Source organism: Pseudorasbora parva, chromosome 1 (genome assembly GCF_024679245.1).
Source record: "Pseudorasbora parva isolate DD20220531a chromosome 1, ASM2467924v1, whole genome shotgun sequence".
NCBI classification, from domain to species: domain Eukaryota; kingdom Metazoa; phylum Chordata; class Actinopteri; order Cypriniformes; family Gobionidae; genus Pseudorasbora; species Pseudorasbora parva.
The window spans coordinates 33,227,973-33,253,171 of NC_090172.1; the positions used below are offsets into that span (position 1 = coordinate 33,227,973).

At 38.5% G+C, this 25,199-nt stretch overlaps 2 protein-coding genes across 3 annotated transcripts; both read right to left on the bottom strand.

Moving 5' to 3' along the window:
* Positions 1–16,747: 16,747 nt before the first annotated feature.
* LOC137084137 (serine/threonine-protein kinase pim-2-like) lies at positions 16,748–21,605 on the bottom strand. Of its 2 annotated transcripts, XR_010906712.1 has the most exons (7): positions 21,454–21,605; positions 21,206–21,300; positions 21,073–21,123; positions 20,439–20,820; positions 20,164–20,343; positions 18,976–19,121; positions 18,695–18,766 (listed from the first exon to the last, which is right to left on the bottom strand). XR_010906712.1 is itself a non-coding variant. In XM_067450109.1 (6 exons), exons 1-6 carry the CDS (start codon positions 21,572–21,574, stop codon positions 18,516–18,518), a joined length of 1,080 nt encoding a protein of 359 aa, XP_067306210.1. In that variant the 5' UTR covers positions 21,575–21,605; the 3' UTR covers positions 16,748–18,515. The 2 variants fall into 2 exon arrangements, 1 of the variants encoding a protein (XP_067306210.1); XM_067450109.1 differs by lacking the exon at positions 18,976–19,121 and having other exon boundaries at positions 16,748–18,766.
* Positions 21,606–21,986: 381 nt separating this feature from the next.
* LOC137040280 (dentin sialophosphoprotein-like) lies at positions 21,987–24,316 on the bottom strand. Its single transcript, XM_067416172.1, has 6 exons — positions 24,067–24,316; positions 23,546–23,815; positions 23,305–23,460; positions 22,754–22,855; positions 22,393–22,662; positions 21,987–22,003 (listed from the first exon to the last, which is right to left on the bottom strand). The coding sequence occupies exons 1-6, from the start codon at positions 24,092–24,094 to the stop codon at positions 21,987–21,989; spliced, it is 843 nt and encodes a 280-aa protein (XP_067272273.1). The 5' UTR covers positions 24,095–24,316.
* Between the last annotated feature and the right edge of the window lie 883 nt (positions 24,317–25,199).

Consider the following 25,199-nt stretch of genomic DNA (forward strand, 5'->3'; position numbering starts at 1 on the left):
TATTTTATTTAACAGAAGTTCCCTTTCAAAGCCTATAGCGAACGGCCGGTTTGGACTACAGCAGGAAGTGCAGGGATGTGATGACGTCACTAGAACAGTTTGCTGACTAACCCTCCGCCCACAAGAACATGCAAAAAAGGGGGCGTGGTCTTGTTAATCTTCCATGTGGAGAAGAGCGCTCATTCAGCGCTTGCATCTCCCCGTTATGGTAAGAGGCGGGACCTTTCCGGGCAAAGTGCGCTAAGCTGCTGTCCAATCACAACACGGGAAGCGCTGGCCCAATCAGAACTCGTTACGTATTTCTGAAGGAGGGACTTCATAGAACAAGGAAATCATCAGGCCGTTTTTAGGACAGAGGAAACAGCGATAAGTAAATTGTGTGAAAAAATACTGTGTGAAACATGAACTCATGTTATACTGCACACTGTAAACATAATCAAAGCTTCGAAAACACACGAAGAACGGGAACTTTAAAACACACGAAACGATCAGTCTGTGTGAGAAACCAAACAGTATTTATAAAAATTTTTACCTGAAATACAACACTGTACATCAGCTGTCTGCAAGCGAGGTCAAATTACACTATATGGCGTAGAGATACGCACAAGAGATCACTTCCACAGCTTGTATACCATTATGATCTTTAATTAATTCATGCATTAATAACGTCAATGGCGGAGAAAGAGTTAATGGCAACACATATAGTATGTGTCTCCTTATAGCCAACATACTCTCATGACAAATTGGTGGCTAATTTGTACAATTTTATGAATACATTTGTATATGATCTGCTTAGACCCTCCACTGATTAGGCTATAGGATGGACCATCCTTGCTTCCTTTTTCCCATAAGAATCACATTCTGCAAATTCATATGAAATTGGCGTTCTCTTTAGATCCGATTGTTACAGACCAGTCAGCTGTCATATATTTTTGGAGCGATTAGCTGCTCACCACCTCCCTCCAGTGGCAATGTCTTGAATGATGAGTCTTTGGTGTGATGACACCATTCTTGAAACATTTCATGATTCAGCGGTTTGAAGGAGCCCCACTCAGGCATGAAGTCTTTCGGACTGCGAGAGCTGTTAATGGTGAGCTGTGCAGAACATGCAACTCCAAGCTTGGCAGGCTGAGAGGATGTGTATACAAGAGACAAGAGGGGCCTCTTTCCGTTTTTTGCTCATGACTTTATCTACATCGGTTCTCATCGCTGACTCCATCCAGGGCTGTTGCCAGCAACAAGAGCTCGTTCTGACAGGGAAAACCCCTCTCTCGTGACTCCCTCAGGCACCCCTTGCCATAAATTACGCAGTTCAGCACAGGAAAGTGTGTCTACACCTGTGTTATTGGTAGACTCCCTCTAGGATGGTAAGAACATGCTTCAAAGAGGACAACATCTGCAGTATGGGAAGGTCATGGTCATGCCTGACCCACATTTGGCACAAAGTGAAAGCTTCTCTAATTTCTCATTCTTTATCTTTCAATCTCCATTTGTGGTTTTCACCCTGTGTTTTCACCCTATTTGTCCTCTTTTGGCTGTCTTAAGCATGTTCGCTGTTTCTCATGTTTTTTCTGTCTCTCATTCATAATAATTACTTTAAGCAGAAACCTTCCAGTTCCAGGGGCTATAGAGGAACCCATATTTTGGAGAAGGAGCAAACGAATCAGTTTGAGCATGTCTGCACTCGAAGAGCTTATTCAAAGCATCAAGGTGAAAGGCCTTGGAACCTTAAACTGCATGTTTGTGTGTGTGTGTGGGGGGGGGGGTGTCCTTTAGCTCAATATTCTTTTCCCTGCTCCTCTTAATATTACATCCTATCTTGATCAAAGCAAAATTTAGGATTATCTGCGTTGTTGTTTTTTTCTTCATCCCAATTTTTTCTTATTCTCCTTCCTGCCCTGCCGTGAAGCTTCCTCAGAACCCCGCTGATTCAGAACTCCCACACCACAACACCCCTGCACATGTGTAAAAAGCATTATAGTTAACATCCACCTCGTGGGGGCATGCGAAGCAAGTTCAGGGATAAGGTTTCCTCAAGCAGGTAGCACTGCATGGAGCCCAGCCAAAGAGGACTGGAAGGAAATTTTAACAGAAATCAAGTTTGATTGTGCCTGGTCCAGCAAGATTCCCTTGTGCAGGCGCCTGGGAGTGTGAAAACAAGTATCTGTTAAACCCGCCATTAATCTAAAACATTCCTGTAGCTCACACTCCACACTACGGCCATATTATTACCAGTGCTTGCCAACGTTTCTAGCTGCATTGCATGGAGTTTATAACACTCAGGTCAGATTAATCCTGATTCAAATAAACAGTAGTATAAGTAATACAGTATAAACAGTATAACTTCAGTCACACAACTAAATTAGCATCCCTACAGAAAAATATAATACAAACCTGTCCAAATATGATCTGTTAAGCTTATTTACTGTACAGTAAGTGTAAACATCCACATCCAGTCACGGGGAAACCCAAATTATAACAGGGGATTATAACAATATTCATGAGGCACTAGGAATTTAATAATTCTTATTTCATAATGTTCCATTAAGGATTATTTTGAATTTCAGAAAGAAATCCAACTATGTTGCCAAATGCTGATTTTTCCAATAATAAAACAACAATAAAAAATAATGTGTATGCTTTACACAATGTTAAAAAAACACCTGGGGTGTAACACTGTTTGAGGTTTCACAAACCTTAGGTACAGCGAAACACAGTAGGGTATCGAATCAGTTCTTGAGTCAAATATAACCAAAATAAATTGTGGTTCAGTAAGTAAGTCTGAATAATCAAGAAACTGCTCCATCTTATTTGTTATGTTTTTATGAATTTATGATTCACTAAAAGGAAGTTGCTACAAGAGTCTTTGGCTGCATCCAAAATCTTGAGTAAGTACTTATTTTGAATAAGTAGTTGCTTTGCAACCTCTAAAAAAGTATGTTCTAGTATACATGTGTGTAGTATGATAGCCTGGATAACCCTACATTCACTCTGTTATCATTATCAAATGACCTACCAGCATCAGTTGTGTTGCTTCAAAGGCATTCACAAATCTTCCCGTGGCCTCATGGGATAGTAAAGTGTAAAGTGTAATAGTAGGTCACCAGGGTACTTTTTCCTCCAATTTCATACTGTAAATTCAGACACTTATTTTTTCACATACTTGGGTTTTTTTTACCTACTATATAGTAGAAAAATATATTATTTCTAATAGCATCAAAAGCAAGCAGAGCCATCTGCTCTCATGGTACTTCAATTTCATACACAGATTGTTCTGCGCAGTACGTCTTCAAATTGGCGGTAGCAGCTTTTTCTATGTTTCACACATTTTACTTGAAACAGGCCTTGCAAAATAAGGGGCATCCGCTTGTGCTTGAAAAGAGCCCCGTCCCCTGCCATCATGCAGCGCGCACGCACACAACCAATACAGAAATGTAATATATGTCTCTATATCGCAGGTTGATATAAGACAATACATTGCTATCACACATATCTATAGATATGTGTTGATATAAGTTTATAACATATATAAAGTGTCCATATTAAATGGGTATATTGACATATATTAATACTATGCATATGATTATTGTTTATTTAATATTGTATGTTATGACTATATACTGGATGTTTTCCCAAATGCCATCCTGTTTGCAAATGTGATATTGATTTTATACAACAATTCAATAAACAATAAGGACTTGCAGCCTCCGACTGTTTCATTGAAGCGGATCTCTCAATCGCAAAGGCCGCCTCTGCAAGTCGGACACACTTTTCCTCTTGGGAATCTGATTTTACTGGGTCGCATACAAGTATATATTTGACTCAGTAAAAAGAATCAAGTGAATATTTTTTGTTTAGGAATCAGACTTTACTTTTCCAGCAGTATGGCCCTGTAGCAAATGGCATCCTAAGCCTCTTTGCAGTCTCCTCCAAGTTCACATTTTCCTGCTGTAATGTCACTTTGACTGGCTTTCACTGGTTGTGCTGTTTTTTGTTTTTCACTCTGAAAAACACATGTAATACTTTTCAGAGCATTTTAATGTTTAGGGTTCTGTCAGCACAGGTGAAAGAATGCATGTGCAAGAACTGAGTCAGTCAGTACTATTTAAAAAAAAAGAAAAAACGACAATTCTTTCAACATTTAATGTTAGTTAAAATTAGATTTGTAAGATTTATGTATTGGTCTTGATAATAGTATGTTTTATGTACAAAGCAACTACATAGGTCAACTAATAAGCCTCAAGGATGCAATTTTACTACACAAAAATCCCAGGGTTGTGTTAGTATGCCATGTGTGGCATTCCACGTGTGGTGGGAAACATGAATCCCGGTTAAATGAATCCGACCGGGCCACCCTGGTGGAGGACCAGGGAAATAGCCTACTCCCAATAAGGACAATGATAAGTTCCCTTTCAAGGGAACTTTCGTTGCATCGAATGACGCTATGGGAACGCTTGCATGGTGCTGTCATGAAGCACATGTGAAATCAGTCCAATAGGGTACGGAGACATCAGAGGCAGATGACGTCACGGACCAGGATGCTATAAAGCCTGCCCAAAACAAAGCCACACTAGCTTCTGTGTCTTCAGTAGCGCTCTATGGTCTGTTCAAAGCGTTTTTTCAGTGTTTTTGCTAGTTCAGTAAAATAATTCTAAAACAAACACTAGGGCGAATGTAGGGTTTTGAAGGTGTGTTCACCCCTGCCGCCCCTTATCATGGGCGGGGACACACATTTTTTTTTTGTGGCATGTTTGGAAAAAGAGCATGCACAGTCAGCGCTCGAGGGCGCTGGCTGTGAGCACTGTGAAGTGCTTCCCATACGGACACTCCAATCCAGCCTGGTTTCCTTTTGCGAGGACGCTCAGGCTTGTGTTACTCAGGGCTCTGGTACCGCTGCTCCCGGGGCAGAGCGGCGATTGCAGTCTTGGGGTTCACAAATGGATTTATCAGCGGGGTTAGAGACGGCCCAGACCTATCTCTGCCTTCACCTGATAGTTCCAGTGCCTTCTCTCTGGGCTATGAATCATGCAATGCAGTTACTTCTGTCCCGATTGAGGTACCTCTGATGCGGCTCTCTAGTTCTGATAAGCTGGAGAGTTTCATGGCCGTTTCACACCGCAAGCGTGAGCAGCACATCCAGCATAACTTACTTTATTTTTTATAATCATAACCATACTCTTACCCAAACTGAATAATTAAAACAAGTTTAAATGGGTAAATCCTCTACAGATATATTTTATTCTTCATTTTCGTTTCTGATATACTCCAGTTTTTGTACAAACACACTACACATGCTTCTTGTGTGCATTTTGAGCACTTTTTGTGTGAAATCATATTTGTTTTGTCCATCAAAAGTGTGCTTTCACTTTAATTGAGCGTCAGCAAAAATAGCAGTACACACCGCATCATACGGTGCCTGCCTCTTTGCAGTGTCTCAAATCTCAGGTTCCTGCCTCTCAAATCTCAGGGTCCACCCAGAAACGTAGTTGCCCTGGGATGCCCGCTCCCTCCAAGGAGGGTCCTAGAGCAGTCAGTGACAACGCAACAAAAACCAGAAGCCATCCTCGAGAGAATGATACCATTAGAGACATTTTTGGAAGCGTGGAAACTATTCCCGAATGCTTCTCGATGAGTCCTTCACATTATACAAAAAAGGGTATTAAATTCAGTTCGGGTCTCAACCGCCCAGGTTTATGGGGGTCCTACCTACAGTGGTGTTCCCCGAGCAGGTTATAGTAATGGAACAAGAAGTGAAAGTTCTGTTAGAGAAAGGGGCCATAGAATGTGTACCTCACTAAGAATTCTACAGCTGGTATTTTATAGTTCCAAAGAAGGATGGGGGGTTGCGTCCCATTTTAGATCTTTGGGTGCCAAATGAGTTGATCATGCAGCTAAAGTTCAAAATGTTAACACTGAGACAAATCGTACCTCAGATCAAGTCCGAGGACTGGTTTGTCATGATCTACCTCAAAGACGCATACTTCCATATTTCCATCCTCCCATATCACAGGACGTTTCTGAGGTTGGCTTTCAGGGGAGAAGCATATCAATACAGAGTTCAGAAAAAACTGTGGTTCCTGTCAAACGGGTCCTGCATCATGCTAACAACAGAGACTTCCCTCATGGGCTGGGGAGCGGTCCTTGACAATCATTCGGTTCAAGGTCTGTGGAGGGACCATCATCTCTTATGGCACATCAATCGCATCAGTGTTTCTGGCCCTCAAGATCTTCCTCACAGACCTCAGGGACCATCATGTGTTAGTCCTTTCAGACAACACATCACTGGCTGCCTATATACTATATATATACTGGCCCACCAGATTCTCTTGTGGTCCCAGGAGAAGTTTCTCAAAGAGTAGCCTTTATCACTGGGACCCAGAATTGGAGCAGACATTTGTCAAGACAGGGGCTGAGGCCAGGGAAATGGAAGTGGTGGACCCGATCTGGAGGGTGTTCGGCCAGGCTCAAGTGGATCTGTTTGCATCTCAAGAGACATCTCACTGTCCACTCTGGTTCTCCCTGACACATCCAGCCCTGTTAGGGCTGGATGCTATGGTGCAGATGTGGCCGAGGCAATGTCTGTACGCGTTTCCTCCAATTGCTCTGCTCCCAGGAGTACTGGATATAGTTTGCAGGGACCAAGTGCAAATCATTCTGATAGCCCGCGCTGGCCGGGCAGAGTATGGTTCCCAGACATAGTGTCTCTCCTCAATGGGTTGCCACTACAGTTACCGACCAGGAGTGACCTTATGTCTCAAGCTAACTGTTAACTGCAGAGTCAGGACAGTACTGGACTTCCTGCAGGATCGGTTCACTGCAGGCTTAGCCCCATCCACCCTTAACACTTTCCCCGCCAGTGTTTTAAGAAAAAAGTTGCCCGCCATCGTTAGGGTTGTTGACCATTTTCACCGAAATGTAATAGCCCATAAAAAAATTTGTCTGAGCATGCAATATATATTAAAAAAAGGAAGAGCTGACCCTCTTCTTTTAAAAAAACTTTTATTTTATCTTCTTGCATTTCTTCTTGCAATATGGGAAAGTTTTATATTTAAAAAAAGCAACATTTTTGAACAAAAAACTAAGAAAATCATGTTTTTGTGAAAGACTGTTTCCAAATAGGATTCAGAGCGAGGATCAAACACAGATGGAGTAGATCAAGTTCATCAACACTCCTAATGCTTACACAGTCCTGTAGCTCGTCCTGGGTCCACATTTCATTCCCTATATTAGGTAGTTTTGATTTCTATGATGTTTAATGTTGATGATCACATAGTTTTTATATGATTTTAAAATCTCTCGTTTTACTGCGTCTTACTTGCGTGTGTTTTGATCAGGAGATTCAGTACTCATTCAGAAAATGCATAATAGTACACCCTAGCATATGACAGTGAAAACACGGAAACCGGGAAGATTCAGCTTTTGGCCTGGAAGCGTTTTCTCACAAATAACGAAAAAATAAATAAATATAAATTTAATTTTTTTAGATTTTGTTCTAGTCATTTATTTTCTATTTTTGTTTGCACTTGATGTAGGTTTCTTTTTGCTAAGTGACATTTATTGTGCCCTTCTGGATGTTGATTTGTTTTGTTTGTTGATTTTGATTACCATTTCATATTATCAATTTATTTTCTTTTGCAGTGTATTATACTGCTCTGTCCCTGCTTTTGTATATTTTTGTAAAGATATTCCCGGCCTTTGCCTTCAGTTGGTAAAACTTACCTATGTTCTTATTGTATTTGCTTTGTCCTCCACCAGGGTGGTGTAATCAGATTAATTTAACTCTGATTCATGTTTCCCACATGGGAAATGCCACACATGTATGAAATGTATTGACTGTTCTTTATGTTTTAAGAAAAGTGGATTGTTTGCCCTAAGGGTGCTGATGATATGAACGCTTTAGCGTAAAGTTCTGCCAGGAAGATTCAATGTTATGCCACGTGTCACTTTCAGACCTAACCAATCACGTCATAATCCACAGAGTATAAAAGATGGTCACTTACACGTCTGAGTTCACAGATGCTGACGCCGACAGTTACCTCCAACCTTCCCACCACCACCAGGATAGTCCCCGTCTATACCTCCGGGGGGTCGACTTCACCCCTGCCTTCATCTTCAGGCAGGATACCCAGAGTCCGCTACCCTGGAAACAGAAGCTAAGGATGGGGTCTACGCAAAAAATCTCTAATTATCATACTTGCTGGTCTATCAATAAATTTGTTAATTTTTCAATTCATCTGACTTCCGAATCTTTCTGGTAGAACTACTGAGAATACTCATACTTGACATTTACAATAAAGACCCCTCAAACTTTCAGTGCTTTAGAATGGCTTTTCTGTGTAGAAGGAGGCACACAAGTTTTTGCAGTTACCAACTCCCCTCTGGCTGCCTGCATGGCCTTATCTCGTTGCCCTTCCAAAAAGTGATGACATCATACTTTATGTAATGAATAATGGACTCCATCAGTTCACAGTTAACATGGTAATAATCACAGTCAAATCGGACCCCTCACTGGTGACTAATCACACTGCCTGAGACACTGTCAGAGAGAAATTAGTGGTCTGAAGTTTTGGGCTACAGTTACCATTTTTCATTTTCTTTTTTTAACTCTTCCAGTCTTCTGTCATCCATTTGATACTGTTTGTTCTTGTAAGATGAAACACCAAAGAGATAAAGCAAGTAACATTTGCTGGTGACTAATGATTTACACAGAGCAGGCCTATGAGCTTAAGGCCATCTGCTGAGTGACTCACCATTGGCAACCCACAAAATAAATAGGACATAAACATATATGAACATGTTGATTTTAGTTTAAATTATTTCATAATTTTAACTGTATGTTATTTTGACTCTTACTCTAAGAAAAAATCCATTATAATGTACAAAACAATCTGCAACAAGATGAATGCTGCACCAATAATAAAGTAATTACCTGTAGGTCATTTACTGCAGTAAGATGCCATCAACTTTGTTTGTATGAAACAAACGCTTTGTCCCAAATGGCACCCTAAACACACATGGTCTTCCTACCAGTCTACACTTTCGTGATGTAATGCCGCTTATGCGGGTTTGGCATAATTGTGGATCAAGAGAGCATATTGACCGCAAAGGGGGCGCTTCATATGAAGTGTGTCATTTGGGACAAGGCCTTAGTCCACAGTTCGATTCATGAAATTAGCACCAGTTTGAGCGGTCTGGTTACAGCCACCCTAATATGAAATATTAGACTGCTGAATGTCACGACTGACCAGTCAGAATCAGTTGAGAGTGCAACAGTGCCTGCTAACTTCTTCAGTGGTCTTGGTTCCAGAAATATTTTTTTTTCCATTCATGTTCCTTATACAGGGATTTTTAAAAAGTTTTATTAAAGGGTTATTTTACCCAAAAATTATAATTCTGTCATTAATTACTTACCCTCATGTCATTTGACACCTGTAAGACCTTTGATCATCTTCGGAACACAAATGAAGATATTTTTGTTGAAATCCGATGGCTCAGAAAGCCCTCCATTGACACCAATGTCATTTCCTCTCTCAAGACCCATAAAAGGCACTAAAGACGTCGTTACAAAGTCCATCTCACTACAGTTGTTCTATAATAATTGTATGAAGTGACGAGAAGAGTTTTTGTGCACACAAAAAAATACTCAGTAACAACTTATATAGTTATGACCAATTTCAAAACACCGCTTCATAAAGCCTCGGAGCTTAATGAATCAGTGTATCGAATCTGCGGTTCAGATCCCCAAAGTTACGTGATTTTAGCAGTTTGGCAGTTTGATACACTGATTAAAATGCTTCAAGGCTTTGAAAATGATGTCATCAAAGCACCATATTGTGTTTTTTATTTTTGATTATTTAGATGTTGAACTATGAATGCAACACAGTCTCACTCCCTAGTGAGTTGGGTTAGTTGGTCCAAAATATAAAAGTAGCCTATAAATATTCATAAAATCATGTCTACTTTTACAAATGCAAAGAATTAAATGCGTCTTGATCTGACGCATTAGGCAAACAATTGAAATTAATAAAGCACCCTGCTCGTTACAAAAGGGGTACCCCATGCGTTAAAAGGTGACTCCAGGCTCCCTTGACCATGCGTCAGACATTTGATGAGTAGGGAGTGAGACTGTGTTGATGAATCAGTCTGCACGAAATCTAGTAGCAACTATTTGAAAGGGGTGATGAATTGAGAAATCAACTTTCCCTTGAGCTGTTGATATATAAATGGTCATGGTAATATAAAAATATCCTGTAAGTTTCAGAGCTGAAAATGTCCTTGTTAGTCAAAGAAAAGCTTTTATAGACACCAGGCCCAGAAAATGATCGTGTGCGCATCTTTACGTCATTGTGCGACGAAACGCCTCTACAGCACGTGTAATTCAGTAACCCTGCCCACCGACTCATGGAGCTGCGAAAAATATAGCAAGCTATTGCGCTATTCCTGGTGGTGGAAGAACAGTCGCTGCATAAGCTTCCTTCGGATCCTAAGATTAGGAATGTATGGTTGAAGTTCTAGCTCACGTGGGGAAGAAAGTGGTGTTCACTTCATTTCACTGCGTAATCCTTTGTAAACAAATCTCAAGTCGATGCTGGATTTGCAGACATTTGAGATTAAAACACAATGTTTTTTCATCTATATTGGATCGGACAGGAATGGTGCAACACACTTACGTGAGTAAAACGTGTTTTTATATGTAATAGTATTGCATTGTTATAGATCGTTTTGCTTATGTGTGCGTGTCTAGCAGAGCATACCTTTAGCACACTAGACTCGGCAAGCAAATGAATCTTATAATATTACTTTCTTGTATTGTGGTGTTCTCTCTCTCTCTCTCTCTCTCTCTCTCTCTCTCTTTCTCTCTCGCTCTCCTCTCTTGACTTGTGTGTGTGTGTGTGTGTGTGTGAGAGAGAGAGAGAGAGAGAGAGAGAGAGAGAGAGAGAGAGAGAGAGAGAGAGAGAGAGAGAGAGAGAGAGAGAGAGAGAGAGAGAGAGAGATGTGATTAGGACTCCGACTCGAAGCGGAGGGGTATTGCGTCACTCTGAAGGGGTTTATTCTATAATAATGTATATTATTCACATGATGAACATCAAACTTGCAACTTTAATCACATTAGCAACCTCTGGTATTTATACCCCATGTTGCTACAACAGTTGTTTGGATCTCAGCACCAGTATAGCAATACGCCAAGCACAATACGCCTGAGGTACAAACCTGACTAATTGATCAAAATTAGGACATTGTTTTCTTTGTGTTTGCTTTTGGAGAGGGTAATTTCAGTTGTCACAAAAACCATTTCAACCTGATAGTAATTTGTACCCTGAGTGTTGTTTCTCTCTTAACATATCAGGCATAATGCAATAAAGCAATTTGAATGTCACTCTAAACTATAGTTACGAGTATGTCTAAGAGTCTGGATCAAGAAACAGCCGCAGACTGTCACTGTATGATTTGTGCATTTCACGCACTTTATTGACTTTATTGTTCTTGCACAGATTGGAGCGCTCCCAACATTGCAGAACGAGAAGGTTTGTTTGGTGAGATAATCTCTGCAAAAGAGCACATTGATGGGTGTGTGTCACTCCCCTTGCTCCTGTGCGGAGATTACATTGTCAATGATTGATTGTAATTTTATTCTTTCATGGACTGGCTCCCTGTATATCTTAGAGGGAGCCAAATATTGTCACGATTGCCTGGAGATGTAAAGTATAAAAAGTATGTGAGTATAAGAGAGAATATATGCCTAAACAGAGGATAAATATTTAGATTCAACTCTCACAAGTTTTCTAATTTCCTCATTTTACAAGGCAATAAAACTGTAAACTGTACCGGAGAGGTAAGGCAAGGACACAATTGCACACAATATATCGGACAGGATAACCTTGCAACTGTCATAAACTACAGAATGGTTACAAGCACAGTAAGGCATCTAGATACAAGGTTACAAAAAACCAATGTCATCTCATTAGTAACTGTGGGTATTTGTATGTAAAGCATAGCTCTAGCCCATATTTTTGTATGTTTGCCTAGATGCAAAAGGGATTTGTTTTAAATTTAAGATATATTATAGTGATAGTTTTAAATATATTTTATAATCAAACAATCAGACAGTGTCATTTTAATTACCTCATCTGTCGATTTGCAGAATTGCAGAGCTCGTACAAGCATATCCAAATCGTTATGATCAGAAGCTTTCTTAATTGCTATTTTCTCACTGCTGTCATTTTTGTTTTGTAAAGGAAATTGCGGGAAATATTTACATATTGAGCAACATCTAAGGATTTTCCTCCATAATGTACTTCAATGGCAACCAACAGTTGAAGGTCCAAATGAATGCAGTTTCAAAAGGCTTTAGAAGGGTTTCTGCATTATCCCAGCTGAGAAATAGGGTCTTATATAGTGACATGATCCAACCCGATCAAATGTAAATGCGTATAAATAGTATGAGTGTGTTATGTCGTGGAATGTATATGCCAAAACTCATTTTAATGTAAAGTGCATATCATATGCACGTGAAAAAAATACAAATGTATATAACAACTTTTAATGTGTGACTACAGTGCTGTGATTATTCACGGCAAATTATGTCATCATGTCGGAAAGATCACACGTGACAAAGGTGGAAGTAGCGACCCAGTTTTCCTCCAATTTCAAAATCGTCCGACATCGCTGCTTACCTTCATTTTTGTAAATGACATTTGATTTAGTCTTTGCACGTTCATTTTAACACTGGGTCACACGCCGTGAAGAATCACAACACCAAAGTCGAGCATTTGGGGTCAAAAAGTGTATTAATTGTTGTTGTGTTTTTTTCTTGAAAATGAACGAATGTTCCTCAGCTGGGATCGTGTAGAGCATTTGAAACCCTTCGAATCCTATTGAAACTGCATTGAATTGTACCTTCAACCCATTGTTCGCCATTGAAGACCATAGTGTAAAGAAAAATTCTGGAATGTTTTCTTCAAAACGCTAAATTTATTTTCGGCTGAAGAAAGAAAGACATGAACATCTTGGATGACATGGGGTTGAGTAAATTATACGGACATTTTCATTTAAAGTGAACTAACCCTTTAAATACAAAGAAGCTAATTCTAATGCTTTCAGTATGTTTGATATGTTGATCCACCATATGTTGTTCTCTTGTGGCAGCTTATGCATTCTATGATCTCTGATGGGTGGAGTTCACTCTGGTCCCACATTCGCAGTTCATTTGTCTGCAAATTCATACATCACCCAGAATCCCCCTGGTCCCCAGCATAGCAGTGTCACTGTCTGTCAACCCAATCCAAGTTAAGTTCTGCTGTCTGCTCCCATACACTGCCACACTGTTGTATTCCCAGCAAGCATATTCTGTGGGGAACTTTTTGTTTGTTTGTTTAATATTGCAATTCAGCCTTTTAATTTCTTTGGGGGAGACTTAATTAAATATAAGCCGAGTGTGATGAGCCCTGTTTCAATTAGGTTCAGTACGAGAACTACTATGTAAAAACTACTATGATATATTAATCTAATTTCACACTACAAACACCTAAACTATTCAGAAGTTTAAGCACTGTTTGATTCTGTGAATAAAGTCAGAGCTATAACTTTATAAGCATAAATATGTCATTCAAATTCTCTAGGCTGAGTCTTGGAAAAACATTTAATTAGATATTATCTTGATGTTATACAATCTTAATATATGACTACAGTATAAAAAATAAATAAAACATCATTCTGTCAAACATTTCCATGAGCAGATTAATAAAAACCCATCAAATTCTAAGTGAATGGGCTATGTTTACTACACTGGATAGGTATAATATGTTTTTCTCCATATTAATGTGCAATTTACCATCCAAAACATTGTTACTCTAAACAGAAGTTATGCACACAGCAGCAGCAGCAGCCCCCGTCACATTCTGTGCTTAGTGGAGGCTTGTCAGGACAGACTATATAGGATTATCTGCTGCTTTCAAATGGAGGTTTATGAATGTATAAGGAAACCATCTGATTCTGGATTATAGCATGTGCGGTGTCAGGAAAGACTGAGACAGGCAGAAGTCCTAACAACACTGTGACAGGAGACATTCAAAGAAGAAAACAGATCCCCAAATATAAATATGATGCCTGTAATTGAATTCATAATCACCCTAGATACAGATACAAATAAAAGAATAAAATAAAAAAGTCTCAAATGATTTCTTCAAACAGCTTAAATTGGTTTTAGCCCAGTAATAATCAGAATATCTTATAGAATATGGTATATCCTGCCATCTGCTGGATAACAAGAGTACAGACCTTACCTCTTTGATACATCAATAGTACACATTCAAAGATAAATGCTGAATAATTAGATTTTGATCCCTTTTATACAATTCTGATATATATATATATATATATAGGTTTAGTTGTCAGCAAAGTTTGCAAACTGGTTTCTCATTACCAGTTAAAGTTAACTTTCTCAGTTAAGGCTGATGTGATTCCTTGGGCTTATACTGTGATGCTTTCACTATAGCCAGTAGGAAGCCTCTAATGTTGATCAGCGCTCTCATTTAAGTCAGAAATGTTAGAGTGAGAATTCATTTAAATGTAAGTTATGCCATGGCTGAAAAATGGTGATGATTCAGATTCAATTATGTATCAAATAGCTAAATGCTTTCATGTGATTGAGAACTAGCAGGGCGCAGCAGTGTCTTCAGACAGTAAGCAGCCATTGAAAGCAAGTGGATGTGCCCTAATTGCACTGAATTAACATTCCAGAGTATGATGTTCAATATGAAAAGGGAGGTTCAATGTCATGTTTGCACCCACAGTTAATGTTGAAATGATGAGATAAAAAAAAAGAAATGAATAATAATAAGCGTTACAAAGTAATTTTGGTTCAATGTCATATTTTGCTTCTGCAATAGGCCTAAATGTTGAAGCAATGGTGAGATGGACACAAATCAATGGTAAGTGTCATTCATTCATTAAATACATTGCTGCTGCTGAATCAACATTAAAATATTTATAAAACAAAAAAGAGTCACCTGTTTATTTGATTTACCCCGTTTAACATAATATTATGATTATATTAATACATAAAAAACATTTTATAATATTTAATGTAAAAGTGGGGCAAAGAGAACTAAAGCACAATTACCCTTTAAACATTTTGTTTCAGGAGTTTGTCATTATGACTGCAAGTGGTACATCTGTTAAAATCTGGTTGTCTTATTTGGGTCTGCTGTCTTATTTGGGTTCTGAAACCTGGAAAAGCAAGATGGCACCTTAGAGAAAGTTAATTCAATTGTCACACGTAACACTCAAGAATGGTAAAGTGTTAAACACTATATGATTCATGTTTTAAATTGCTCAACATACACAACAAAATGAACTGTGATTTGAATAGAATTCAATTGCTTTCTAGTTAACATTTGTTAATCAGTCAGTATCTGGTGTGACCACCATTTGCCTCACGCAGTGTAACACATCTCCTTCGCATAGAGTTGATCAGGTTGTTAATTGTGACCAGGAATGTTGGTCCATGGCTCTTCAATGGCTGTGTGAAAGTTACTGGATATTGGCAGGAACTGGAACACGCTGTTAAATTCAGAGCATCCCAAACGTGCTCAATGGGTGACGTGTGCGGTGAGTATGCTGGCCATGCAACAACTGGGATGTTTTCAGCTTCCAAGAATTATGTACAGATTCTTGCAACATGGGGCCGTGCATTATCATGCTGCAACATGAGGTGATGGTTGTGGATGAATGGCACAGCAGTGGGCCTCAGTATCTTAACACGGGATCTCTGTGCTTTCGAAATGCCATCAGTTTTTTTTTTTTTTTTTTATGGTTTCTTATATTGCTGTTTTGATGTTGTTGTTGTTGTTGTTTAATCCTTCAAAATGTATAGTAGAATTTGTTAGCTTAGCAATATATTATGGTGATTGTGAGTTAAAGGTTTTGTCATCATGTCAAAATTTCCTTACCATCATGTCATTCCAAACGTGCATGACTTTTCTATGGAATACAAAAGACATTTTTAAGAGCGCTGATGCCCAAGCAACATTTACTTTTATTGTAGACACACACAAAAAAGACTTTCTTCCAAAACATCTTCACTCTTAGAAAGGATGTGTTAAACATGACACAGCATGTGTTCAATTCTTACACATGAATGAGTTTTGGGAAAATGTTATTTTTAACTCTGCGTAGGCCTAGCTTACTCACTGCGTTTGTAAGTTTAACACAAGTGAGTGTGTCAGAAAGGTTATCACAAATATGTGTAAATGTATTATTACTGGCTTTGATCACAGGAATAAATAGCATTTTAATATATATTAACATAGAGAACAGATGATTTACATCATAATTTTTTTTGTTTTTTTACATTGCATAAAATCAATGGAGACTTAATGCACAAGTGTCTGTAATATATAAACCAATCATAAAATGGGCATAAAAAATCAGAGAATAATATTTTAGATATTAGTGGTTATTGTTCAGCAGTGTATTTGATATGTTACCAAATTAAAAGCAAGAGATGCGATAAATTATATCGGTCCAAAAAAAAATGGTATTATGACATTTCTGTCCCCCTAACTTCTGAAAAAAGATGGCTACGCCCCTGGTCTTGTCATCCATGAAAACGAAATTAATATATTTTTTAAATTAATAATTGTTTAATATTACGACAAATAATATCAACCAAAGAAAAACAACCCTGCCACTTTTTGTTTACTTTTTTTTATTAAAAAATATTTGAAATATTAATATGTGGTTCAGACAATAAGTGTGCATATATATTTATCAATGCAATAAATTAAATATGACATAAAAAAGCAAAAATTGAGTCTTTGTTAAATGTCAGTTTATGTAAGATCAAATAGCCATTAAAAAGGTATACGAAGCTATACAAGAAATAAAGCAAACAATCAAACATACAAAGTCAGTGCTAGGCTACAACAGTTAAACAAGCCTAAAAATACAAAGTTATGAAACTTCACTTTGCCCTAGCTCAGCCAAAATGATTTGCCAGTTAGACAAATTATATCTCATGTTTAACCACTACAGAGACATCAGTGTCAGCGGCAAACATCAGAAGAACTAGCCGAGGAAAGGCTGCTCTCGGCGGGGTTAAAGAGCGCTGAGCGCCTGGTGATCGACTGGATCTCACAACTCTTAAAACGGCAGATCAAATTCAAATAGGCGATCTCTTTATGAATAAACCACAGGTTTGAATATTGCGTGACACATTAACAGTAGTATTTTTTAATTACGCTGAGTTTCTCTAGCCTAGAAATCTAGACGCACCCTAGCAGCAGCAAATCTAATCTGCCACGAGTGTCGTCTAGCAACTCTCAATTCACTTCTGAGCTGTAAACGCCAAACTCTGGTCGGGCCAATCACATCGTGTATAGAGTCGGTGGGCGGGGCTTAATATAATGACGGCCGAGTTGCGCTTGCGTGTTTCTAGTAAACACAGAAACTGGGGAACGGCGGTCTTTCGAATCAGCTTTGGCCGCGACTTTGGAAGACTTAGAGTTGAGCTTTTCTCTGAGAAAAGAACAAAGAACGGCACTGAAGTCATTCTTAAAAAGGGAAGATGTGTTCTGAGTTTTGCCGAACGGATACGGTGAAAGTTTTATCTGTCAACTAGCTCTGCTTCACCTTCGTTGCTCTGGTTGGTGTAGCGCTATCCTATCGCGTGCAGAGGGAGTTTGAAAGACAACCGTTTATCCCGCCCCTCGGACTGATCCCTGTCAATGGTGAGTTTCCAGACCAAACATCTTAATGTGGGTCTGGCTTGTCAGGCTAGGGTTTCTCATCTGCTATTGATACTTTTTGTTTGGCACGAGATGCATTCTGGGATACCTGTCTGTCTCAAGCCTGCTAAAGTCACCTCTCGATAAATCCTCGATAAAAGGGGCGGATCAAGGACACATCCAGGGATTTAAACTATTCTTGGCTAGATGTAAACTTTGAAATGGAACAGTATTGGGCAGAGACTGATGACGTTTAACAGAAGTAGAAGCGTTCAGAATACTGTACGGTAGTAAAGCAAAATCATACATCAAATTAAAATTCACCATATGAATAAAATAATACTTCGTAAGCTTGACTTCACTTTTCCGATGAATTACTTTAAATCAAATAACAGAATCAAAGAAATACATCTGAATTAAACGCCTATATTTTTGACTGAAGGGGTGTCAATAAACTGAATTAATTGATTGTAGCTACTCAGTTAGCTTAGGGGCTATGATGAATAATTAAAGCTTTGCAAATTAACAATTCCACGAATTATAAAACGTGAATTTAAAGGTGAAGTATCTAAAAACAATTCCATTAAATTTATGAGAAAAAATAAAATTTCCCCCGCAAAACTTTGTTCTCAATTTGTTCATGCTCCATGTATTTAGCGTGTATTAGCGTTTCCTGCAGGTTTCAGACGAATCTTTTACTTTTGACTACGGGTGAATCTCCAGTTGTCACTGATGATTGTCGTTTGGACCTTTCTGGATTACAATCCGCCATCAAAATGACAAGTTTAATTATTCCAGCTGCTGTGAGTAAAGATCGGTCGTATATAAGGCGCTATATAAATAAAGATGATTTGTCTTGACGTTTAAAATCAAAGCAAATGTGGCTGTGATGATTGCTGACTTCTTCCCAGTCTTGCAGTCTCTCGTGTTCTTGCTCAGACGTGGACAGGCTCTGAGTTCCCAGTCAGGTTGGGGTTGGACATCAGGCTTCGGCTCAAGTCTCGAGCTCAAGACCTCCTCCACAGCAAGTATGTTGTTTCCTATTCAATACAAAGATTATATGAACAAGTCAACTCATGAATGATTTTTAGAGTTTATTAAACTATATTTTCCTGTTTATTACAGTAAAGCCGCTTTGAAATGATCTGTATTGTATAAAGCACTTTATAAATGAAGGTGACTTGACTATAACAAGTGATGATATGACAAATGATAATAATCCTACTCTGTCTGTTACACTTCCTCACACCTGCTGAAATCACTGATCGAGTAAATCTCCTGAACTTCTCCAATCTACAGTAGGTCATCTCATCCATTTATGTTGTGACATCTGCTCTAACGTCGGCCGTTTAGTTGGATCCCGGGCTAGGCACTGGCTAATCAGATCCCTGTATTCTGTACAAATTTTAATAAGGAGTTAGTCATGCATCTATGAAAACAGCATCTAAAACATGATTATTATACTGTAAAATGTTCTTTAGCTTTACTTTAAAAGTGAAGTATGTAGTTTCTGTGACACTAGGGGCACAGGGCGGAATTACAAAAATAAATAATATTTTCAAAAAACCTTGCAACGGCCCCTTTTGTGCATAAGTCTTCCCCAACATCACAAACACAGCTCTTGTTTAAGATTCAACATATTAGGAATACTTTAAGCTGTGTTGCATTTGTCTTTATTAAAATGTATCCTTCTGAATGGGAGCATGACTATGATATATCATCAGCTCTGTTTTCTGTTCACCATCAGCTCTGTTTCTGTTCAGTTTTCTGTGTCGGTTGATTGTTTGTATTATTCTATATTTTTACTTGTTATTAATTTTTTTGTTATTTTTTCCCTTTGTTGCACTTTGAGATTCTTCGGAATGAAAAGTGCATTATAAATAAAATCTATTATTATTATTATTATTATTATTATTATTATTATTATTATTATTATTATTATTATTATTATTATTATTATTATTATTGAAGGGTGCTTTGTATCACAATGCTTTGTTCACTTTGAGATGTTCATGACCTGTTTAACGTATGAATGCAGCGAATTTTGGCTTTCACTTCTTTAGCTAAATTTCTTTTCCCATGGCTCCGCCTGCTACATTAGCCACGCCCCAAACTCTCGCTATACGTTGAGCTATATACAGGGGCGTAGCACCAAATTTTGGGCCCTGGGTACAAACCATCTTGCTGGGCCCCCGTACCATGTATGTGTATGTATAGAAAACTGACTTCTAAGGCCCCCCCCTGCCTCGGGCCCTGGTTACTCAGTACCCTTTATCCCCCCAGTCCCACGCCCCTGGCTATATATAAAAAATCGTACATACTTCATCTTTAACTGTCTCTCTTCAGAGCCTTTGCTTTATGTGTGTGTGTGTGTGTGTGCGTGCGTGTTTGTGCGCGTGTGTGTGCGTTATCAATGTTGTCATTATGATTCACTCACTATTGGATAAGTGGTAGTACAGAAATGGAATTTTGGCTCGTCTGATTTCTTTCCAATTGGCAAAAGGATGAGATACGTGCACCATAGTGTACAACAGCACTCCTAGAGCCCAAACATTTGCTGGTATGGCGTGGAAACGAGGTTCTGTTAAGACTTCAGGTGGATAGTAATATGGTAGTCCTGTAAAGAAGACATTTGCACATTGATGAGCTTTTTTTTTAAGCATTAAATAATAAGTCACTACATTCAGGTTTTCACACTCTCAAAATGCTCACCAACGTATGTTTTGCTCTCGTAGCCATCACTACTAAATAGCTGACCGCAGCCAAAGTCTATCAGCTTGAGCTCCAACGTCCTTTCATTTAACAGGAAATTCTGCGCATGAATGTCATTATGAAAAACACCGTGCTTGATGCAGACCTGTACTGCCAGCAGAGCCTGTCGCATGATGAACTGTGCTGTGGGTTCATACAGGACGGGTTTACGAACGATGTAGTCCCGCAAGCTCATGCAAGGCTCGGGGAACTCCATAACAAGAGTGAATTTTCCAGGATGTTCAAACCACTCGTATAGCTGTATGATGAACGGGCTTATGGGTTTTCGCCTCATCATCAGCAGCAGCGCCACTTCTGTAACGAGAGGTTTGGGATGCCCAGGCTAGAGAAAAATAGTAGTCAGAAGGTTAGCTGAGTAAAAATCTGAAGAAAACATATCAAAGTATCTTTAAAAGTCCTTTTTTTAAATTCTTTTTTTAGATACATTCAAAAGAGCCTTTTCAGCTCAAAGTTATTTGGTGCCTCTAGGCTTATTTGTCAGTCACATTTACACTTAATGCTTTCTACGGGTGTATTAACTACAGTAATCTGCTCTGAAACGACTAAATACATATTCAGGTTTTGGCCAACTTACAATATAAAGATAACGATCGTTTTCAGTCTTGCTTAATTGCTTGATGGCAACCTGCAACAAAAAAGAAAGTTAGTTTTAAATATGTTTTGATGCATTTAAGAGCAAAATGTTTGAACAATTCAGTCAGATTTACCTTTTTGCCATCATATTTGCGTGTTCCCTTGTACACGCTGCCAAATCCTCCGGATTCAAGCATCTCTCCCACATTATAGAGAGACTCAAAAGACTCTGAAAAACAAAGAGAAAAATATGAGAAATATATGACCTAAAAAAAATATTTTAATATTTCCTCAAAACAAGCCATAAGCATTATTTTCAGTGAAAAACAAGATGACAATACTGTTTAAAATGATGTTGGAGAAATAATGATCAGCGATTTACCATCATTTGGCTTGACGCCGGAGTGATCTGATGCAGATGATGATGGCTCAGGATCAGGGGAAAAAGGCTCCACAACATCCACAGCACTGCTGAGACAACAGCAGCAGACAGGACTCTTCATAGCCTTCCATACCCTCTTGAAGAAAGAACGAATTCTTTTCCCTTTCCCACATTCTGTAGGATTTTCTGAAATTAAGATTTTCATTAGATTGACGTCAAATTAAGCAACGATATAATGACATAACTTACATTTTACTTTTTAAATTCTCATCTGTAATGTTATAAATCCAAAGTAATGGAAATACTTCCAAGCTATCCTCCTGACTTCTAGATAATGCCTGCATAAATGTCCCAAAATCTTATTTTACAAATTATAGTGGTCACAATATAGTTATTTTTCTTGCTTTATCTGATCTTTTTGGTTTCATTTGACCAAATCAGTTCTGGTAATGGCAAATATAATATATTTATGTTATATTAAATACAATATATTTAAATAAACGTTAATTTTTAAATGCATAGCTATGTGTTAGTTATGCCATAACCGACTCTGTAATATGACAGCCAGTTTGACAATTTTCTGTGTATTTGACAACATAAAAACAAAAAGTCTTGAAATAGAATTCTATTCTGGATTGTTTGCTATCTGAGAAGCGGCTTTCTGTGCGCATGTTTCGGGTGTGTGTCAGAGACAGCACAAGTACCCCTGAGTTCATGGCTTCATTTTGAATGTTCTCTGAATGTTCTGAAAATGTTAGACGAATGTCCAATTAAAATATTTCTGTTAAAAAAATAATAATAATAATTTAAGCAAAGTTGTGCTGAGCAACAGTAAATGTGAACAGACATTACCATGATAAAAACATGAAGCAGTTATGCAAGAAATAGCAAAATCTCTGTCTGTACACTTTACACTGGCCAGCCTTATTTCAGTCTCACCTGTTGAGATCCTGTTCAGGGGAGAAGCCTCCATGGCACCCTGAACATTTCGGCCATTAGAAGTCCCTGTTGGCTCGACAGGAACTTGACCTGGCAGCGGAGGGCACGACCAATCAAAGCTGTCAGACCTGCCCTGTTCGCTTCGGCTGTCCGATCCATCGCCACTCCACCTCCCAATGACGTTGAATGAGCCTCTGCTGCTCAGGGACAAAGATGACATGATGCCCGGCGAAGAATCTGTGGAAGCAGATCTTCTGGATCCGAAATGGCCTGAGTCGGGAAAATTTCAGACATCAAATCAGCCATTGAAAACAGAAATAGAAACGGAGCCATAACTTCTTTATTAAAAGCCTATTCTTACCAATGCAAGAGCATTTAGATGAAGATGAAGATGAAGAGAATGGATGTACATCATCATCTGAGCTCTGTTGGCTGCCGCTCTGCAGCGTCCTGTCAGCCTGACCTGTGGACACAGAAACAGAAAACTCAGACAGAGACAGAGGTGCTAAATGTCTACAACTGAATTCTCACTGGTAAAAATACCATTATGACTAGTAACACTGGGAACAATTTAAGATTATTAATATTAAAATTAAATGTTCCCTGAATGTTAAGAACGTCCATTTTCAAAAATATATTTTTTCTTGGTTAAAGGAACATTCTAGTTTATACTTTTTCATTATGGGAACTTTACTTTTGAATGTTCTCTAGATGTTCTGAAAATGTTAGACAAATGTCCAATTCAAATCTTTTCTAAAAAAAACTAAAAAAAATTCAGCAAAATTGTGCTGAGCAACAGTAAATGTGAACGGACATTACCATGATAAAAACATGAAGCAGTTATGCATGAAATAGCAAAATCTCTATCTGTAGACTTTTACGTTACACTGGCCAGCCTTATTTCAGTCTCACCTGTTGAGATCATGTTCAGGAGAGAAGCCTCCATGGCACCCTGAACATTTCGGCCATTAGAAGTCCCTGTTGGCTCGACAGGAACTTGACCTGGCAGCGGAGGGCACGACCAATCAAAGCTGTCCGATCCACTCCTGGATCTGGAGTGACCTGAGTCTGGAAAATTTTAGACATCAAATCAGCCATTAAAATTAGAAATAGAAATGGAGAAATAACTTATTTATTAAAATACTATTCTTACCAATGCAAGAGCATTTAGATGAAGATGAAGTGAGTGGATGTTCATCATCATCTGAGCTCTGCTGGCTGCCGCTCTGCAGTGTCCTGTCAGCCTGACCTGTGGACACAGAAACAGAAAACTCAGACAGAGACGGGCGTGCTAAATATCTAGGAAGCGCCTGGATCTGGGTCGGGTCTGGCAGCAGATCGCGGTCATCAGAGCAGGGTCTCCAAATCTTCTGACCAGCCGTCTGAGAGAAAGCAGCTCTTCTGGATCTAGAGCGGCCTGAGTCTGGAATATTTCACACATCACATAACATTAGTTGGTAATGTTTCGTCAGTGGTCAATTACAAATATTGTTACTATAGTTACGTTACTCAAATTGAAAATTTTTATTTCATATGCAAGGAATCAAATACATGTGATCACTAAGCTGAGAACATTGGGGGATTTTTAACCTTACACGATTTTCTTAACATTAATGTAGTCAATCACTGTACAATATCAAACCATAAACAAGTGAAAACCAAAAGCACACTCACCTCCTCTTTCACCCATCATGTGAGCCATCGGTATCCTTCGAGTCCAAACTGCAATAAAAAACACAACACAATACAAAATACAATACAATAACCTACTACTCTCCTTAGAAATACTCCTCCCAAAATAAAATAATAATAAAATAAGACAAAAATTAAATAAAACTCCAAACTCCTTCTAAAATAAGAAAATAACAATAAATTAAAAGATAATATGAACAAAAATATAACGTTATAAAGGATATTATCTTCCGATGTTCTTCAAGAATAAAAGTCCCTCAGAAATTTGCTCCAAGATCGCAAAATCAGCAGCACAGAAAATATTCTGGAAGTGTGTGAATTGGTGAATCAATCAAACCAACAGATAGAGATCGGTTCGCGTGTGTATATATTTGTATTCAGAATTCATAACACGCGTCGCTATAGTAACTAAAATGCACGTGGATGAGTAGAGCACGTGATCACACATCCAAGAATGCTTTATTAAATAGCTACAAACTTAATTTTGACGTTTTTTTTATGAGATTTGTGGTTTCTGAACAGTCATTATTATTATTATTATTATTAGACTATTATTTTCGGTGGAATTATTTTTCCACAGAAAATAATACAAAAATGAAAACTGCACAAACTCTAGCCCTGGATTGAGTCGTTGATTCTGTCCAAAATGCGCAAAACGGCAGAAGGGAGGTAAAATGTGGACATAATCTTATTATAAAGTCTAATTTAATTCGCCCTTTACTTTGGCAAGCCAGTTTATCTTAAATTGTTCCCAGCTACTCGTAGTAATTGCATTTTTACGGGTAAGAACTCATTCAGAGAGCTCTACTAGTGAATTATCACTAGTAAAAATGCAATTACGACTAACACTGTAACAATTTAAGATTGCTATATTATATGAGAGAAAAGTTGTTTAATACACCAGCTTCTATAGCTTGAAAGTTTGACATTTTAAAAATCACATGAAAGCAAAAAAAAATGTAAGTTCTTAAAAATCAAACTAATCCAGAAAAAAACGGAATTCCCATGGGCGTAGATTACGCGGGGGATGGTTGGAACGTGTCCCCCATCACTTTTAATAAAATGTATTTTCGTCCCCCGCACTTTTACTGGGTCTCACCGACCAGTCGACCCGC

Excerpts from the sequence above, each read along its gene's own strand:
- LOC137040280 (XM_067416172.1), bottom strand. The coding sequence starts at position 24,094 with ATGGCTCACATGATGGGTGAAAGAGGAG. Across the intron at positions 23,461-23,545 it reads ATCTAAATGCTCTTGCATTG|ACTCAGGTCACTCCAGATCC; the intron begins GTAAGAATAGTA and ends AAAATTTTCCAG. Across the intron at positions 22,856-23,304 it reads CCTGAACATGATCTCAACAG|GTCAGGCTGACAGGACGCTG; the intron begins GTGAGACTGAAA and ends CTGTGTCCACAG.
- LOC137084137 (XM_067450109.1), bottom strand. The coding sequence starts at position 21,574 with ATGAAGAGTCCTGTCTGCTGCTGTTGTCTCAGCAGTGCTGTGGATGTT. Across the intron at positions 20,821-21,072 it reads ACGATCGTTATCTTTATATT|CCTGGGCATCCCAAACCTCT; the intron begins GTAAGTTGGCCA and ends ATTTTTCTCTAG. Across the intron at positions 18,767-20,163 it reads GTACTACCACTTATCCAATA|GAAACAACATACTTGCTGTG; the intron begins GTGAGTGAATCA and ends TGTATTGAATAG.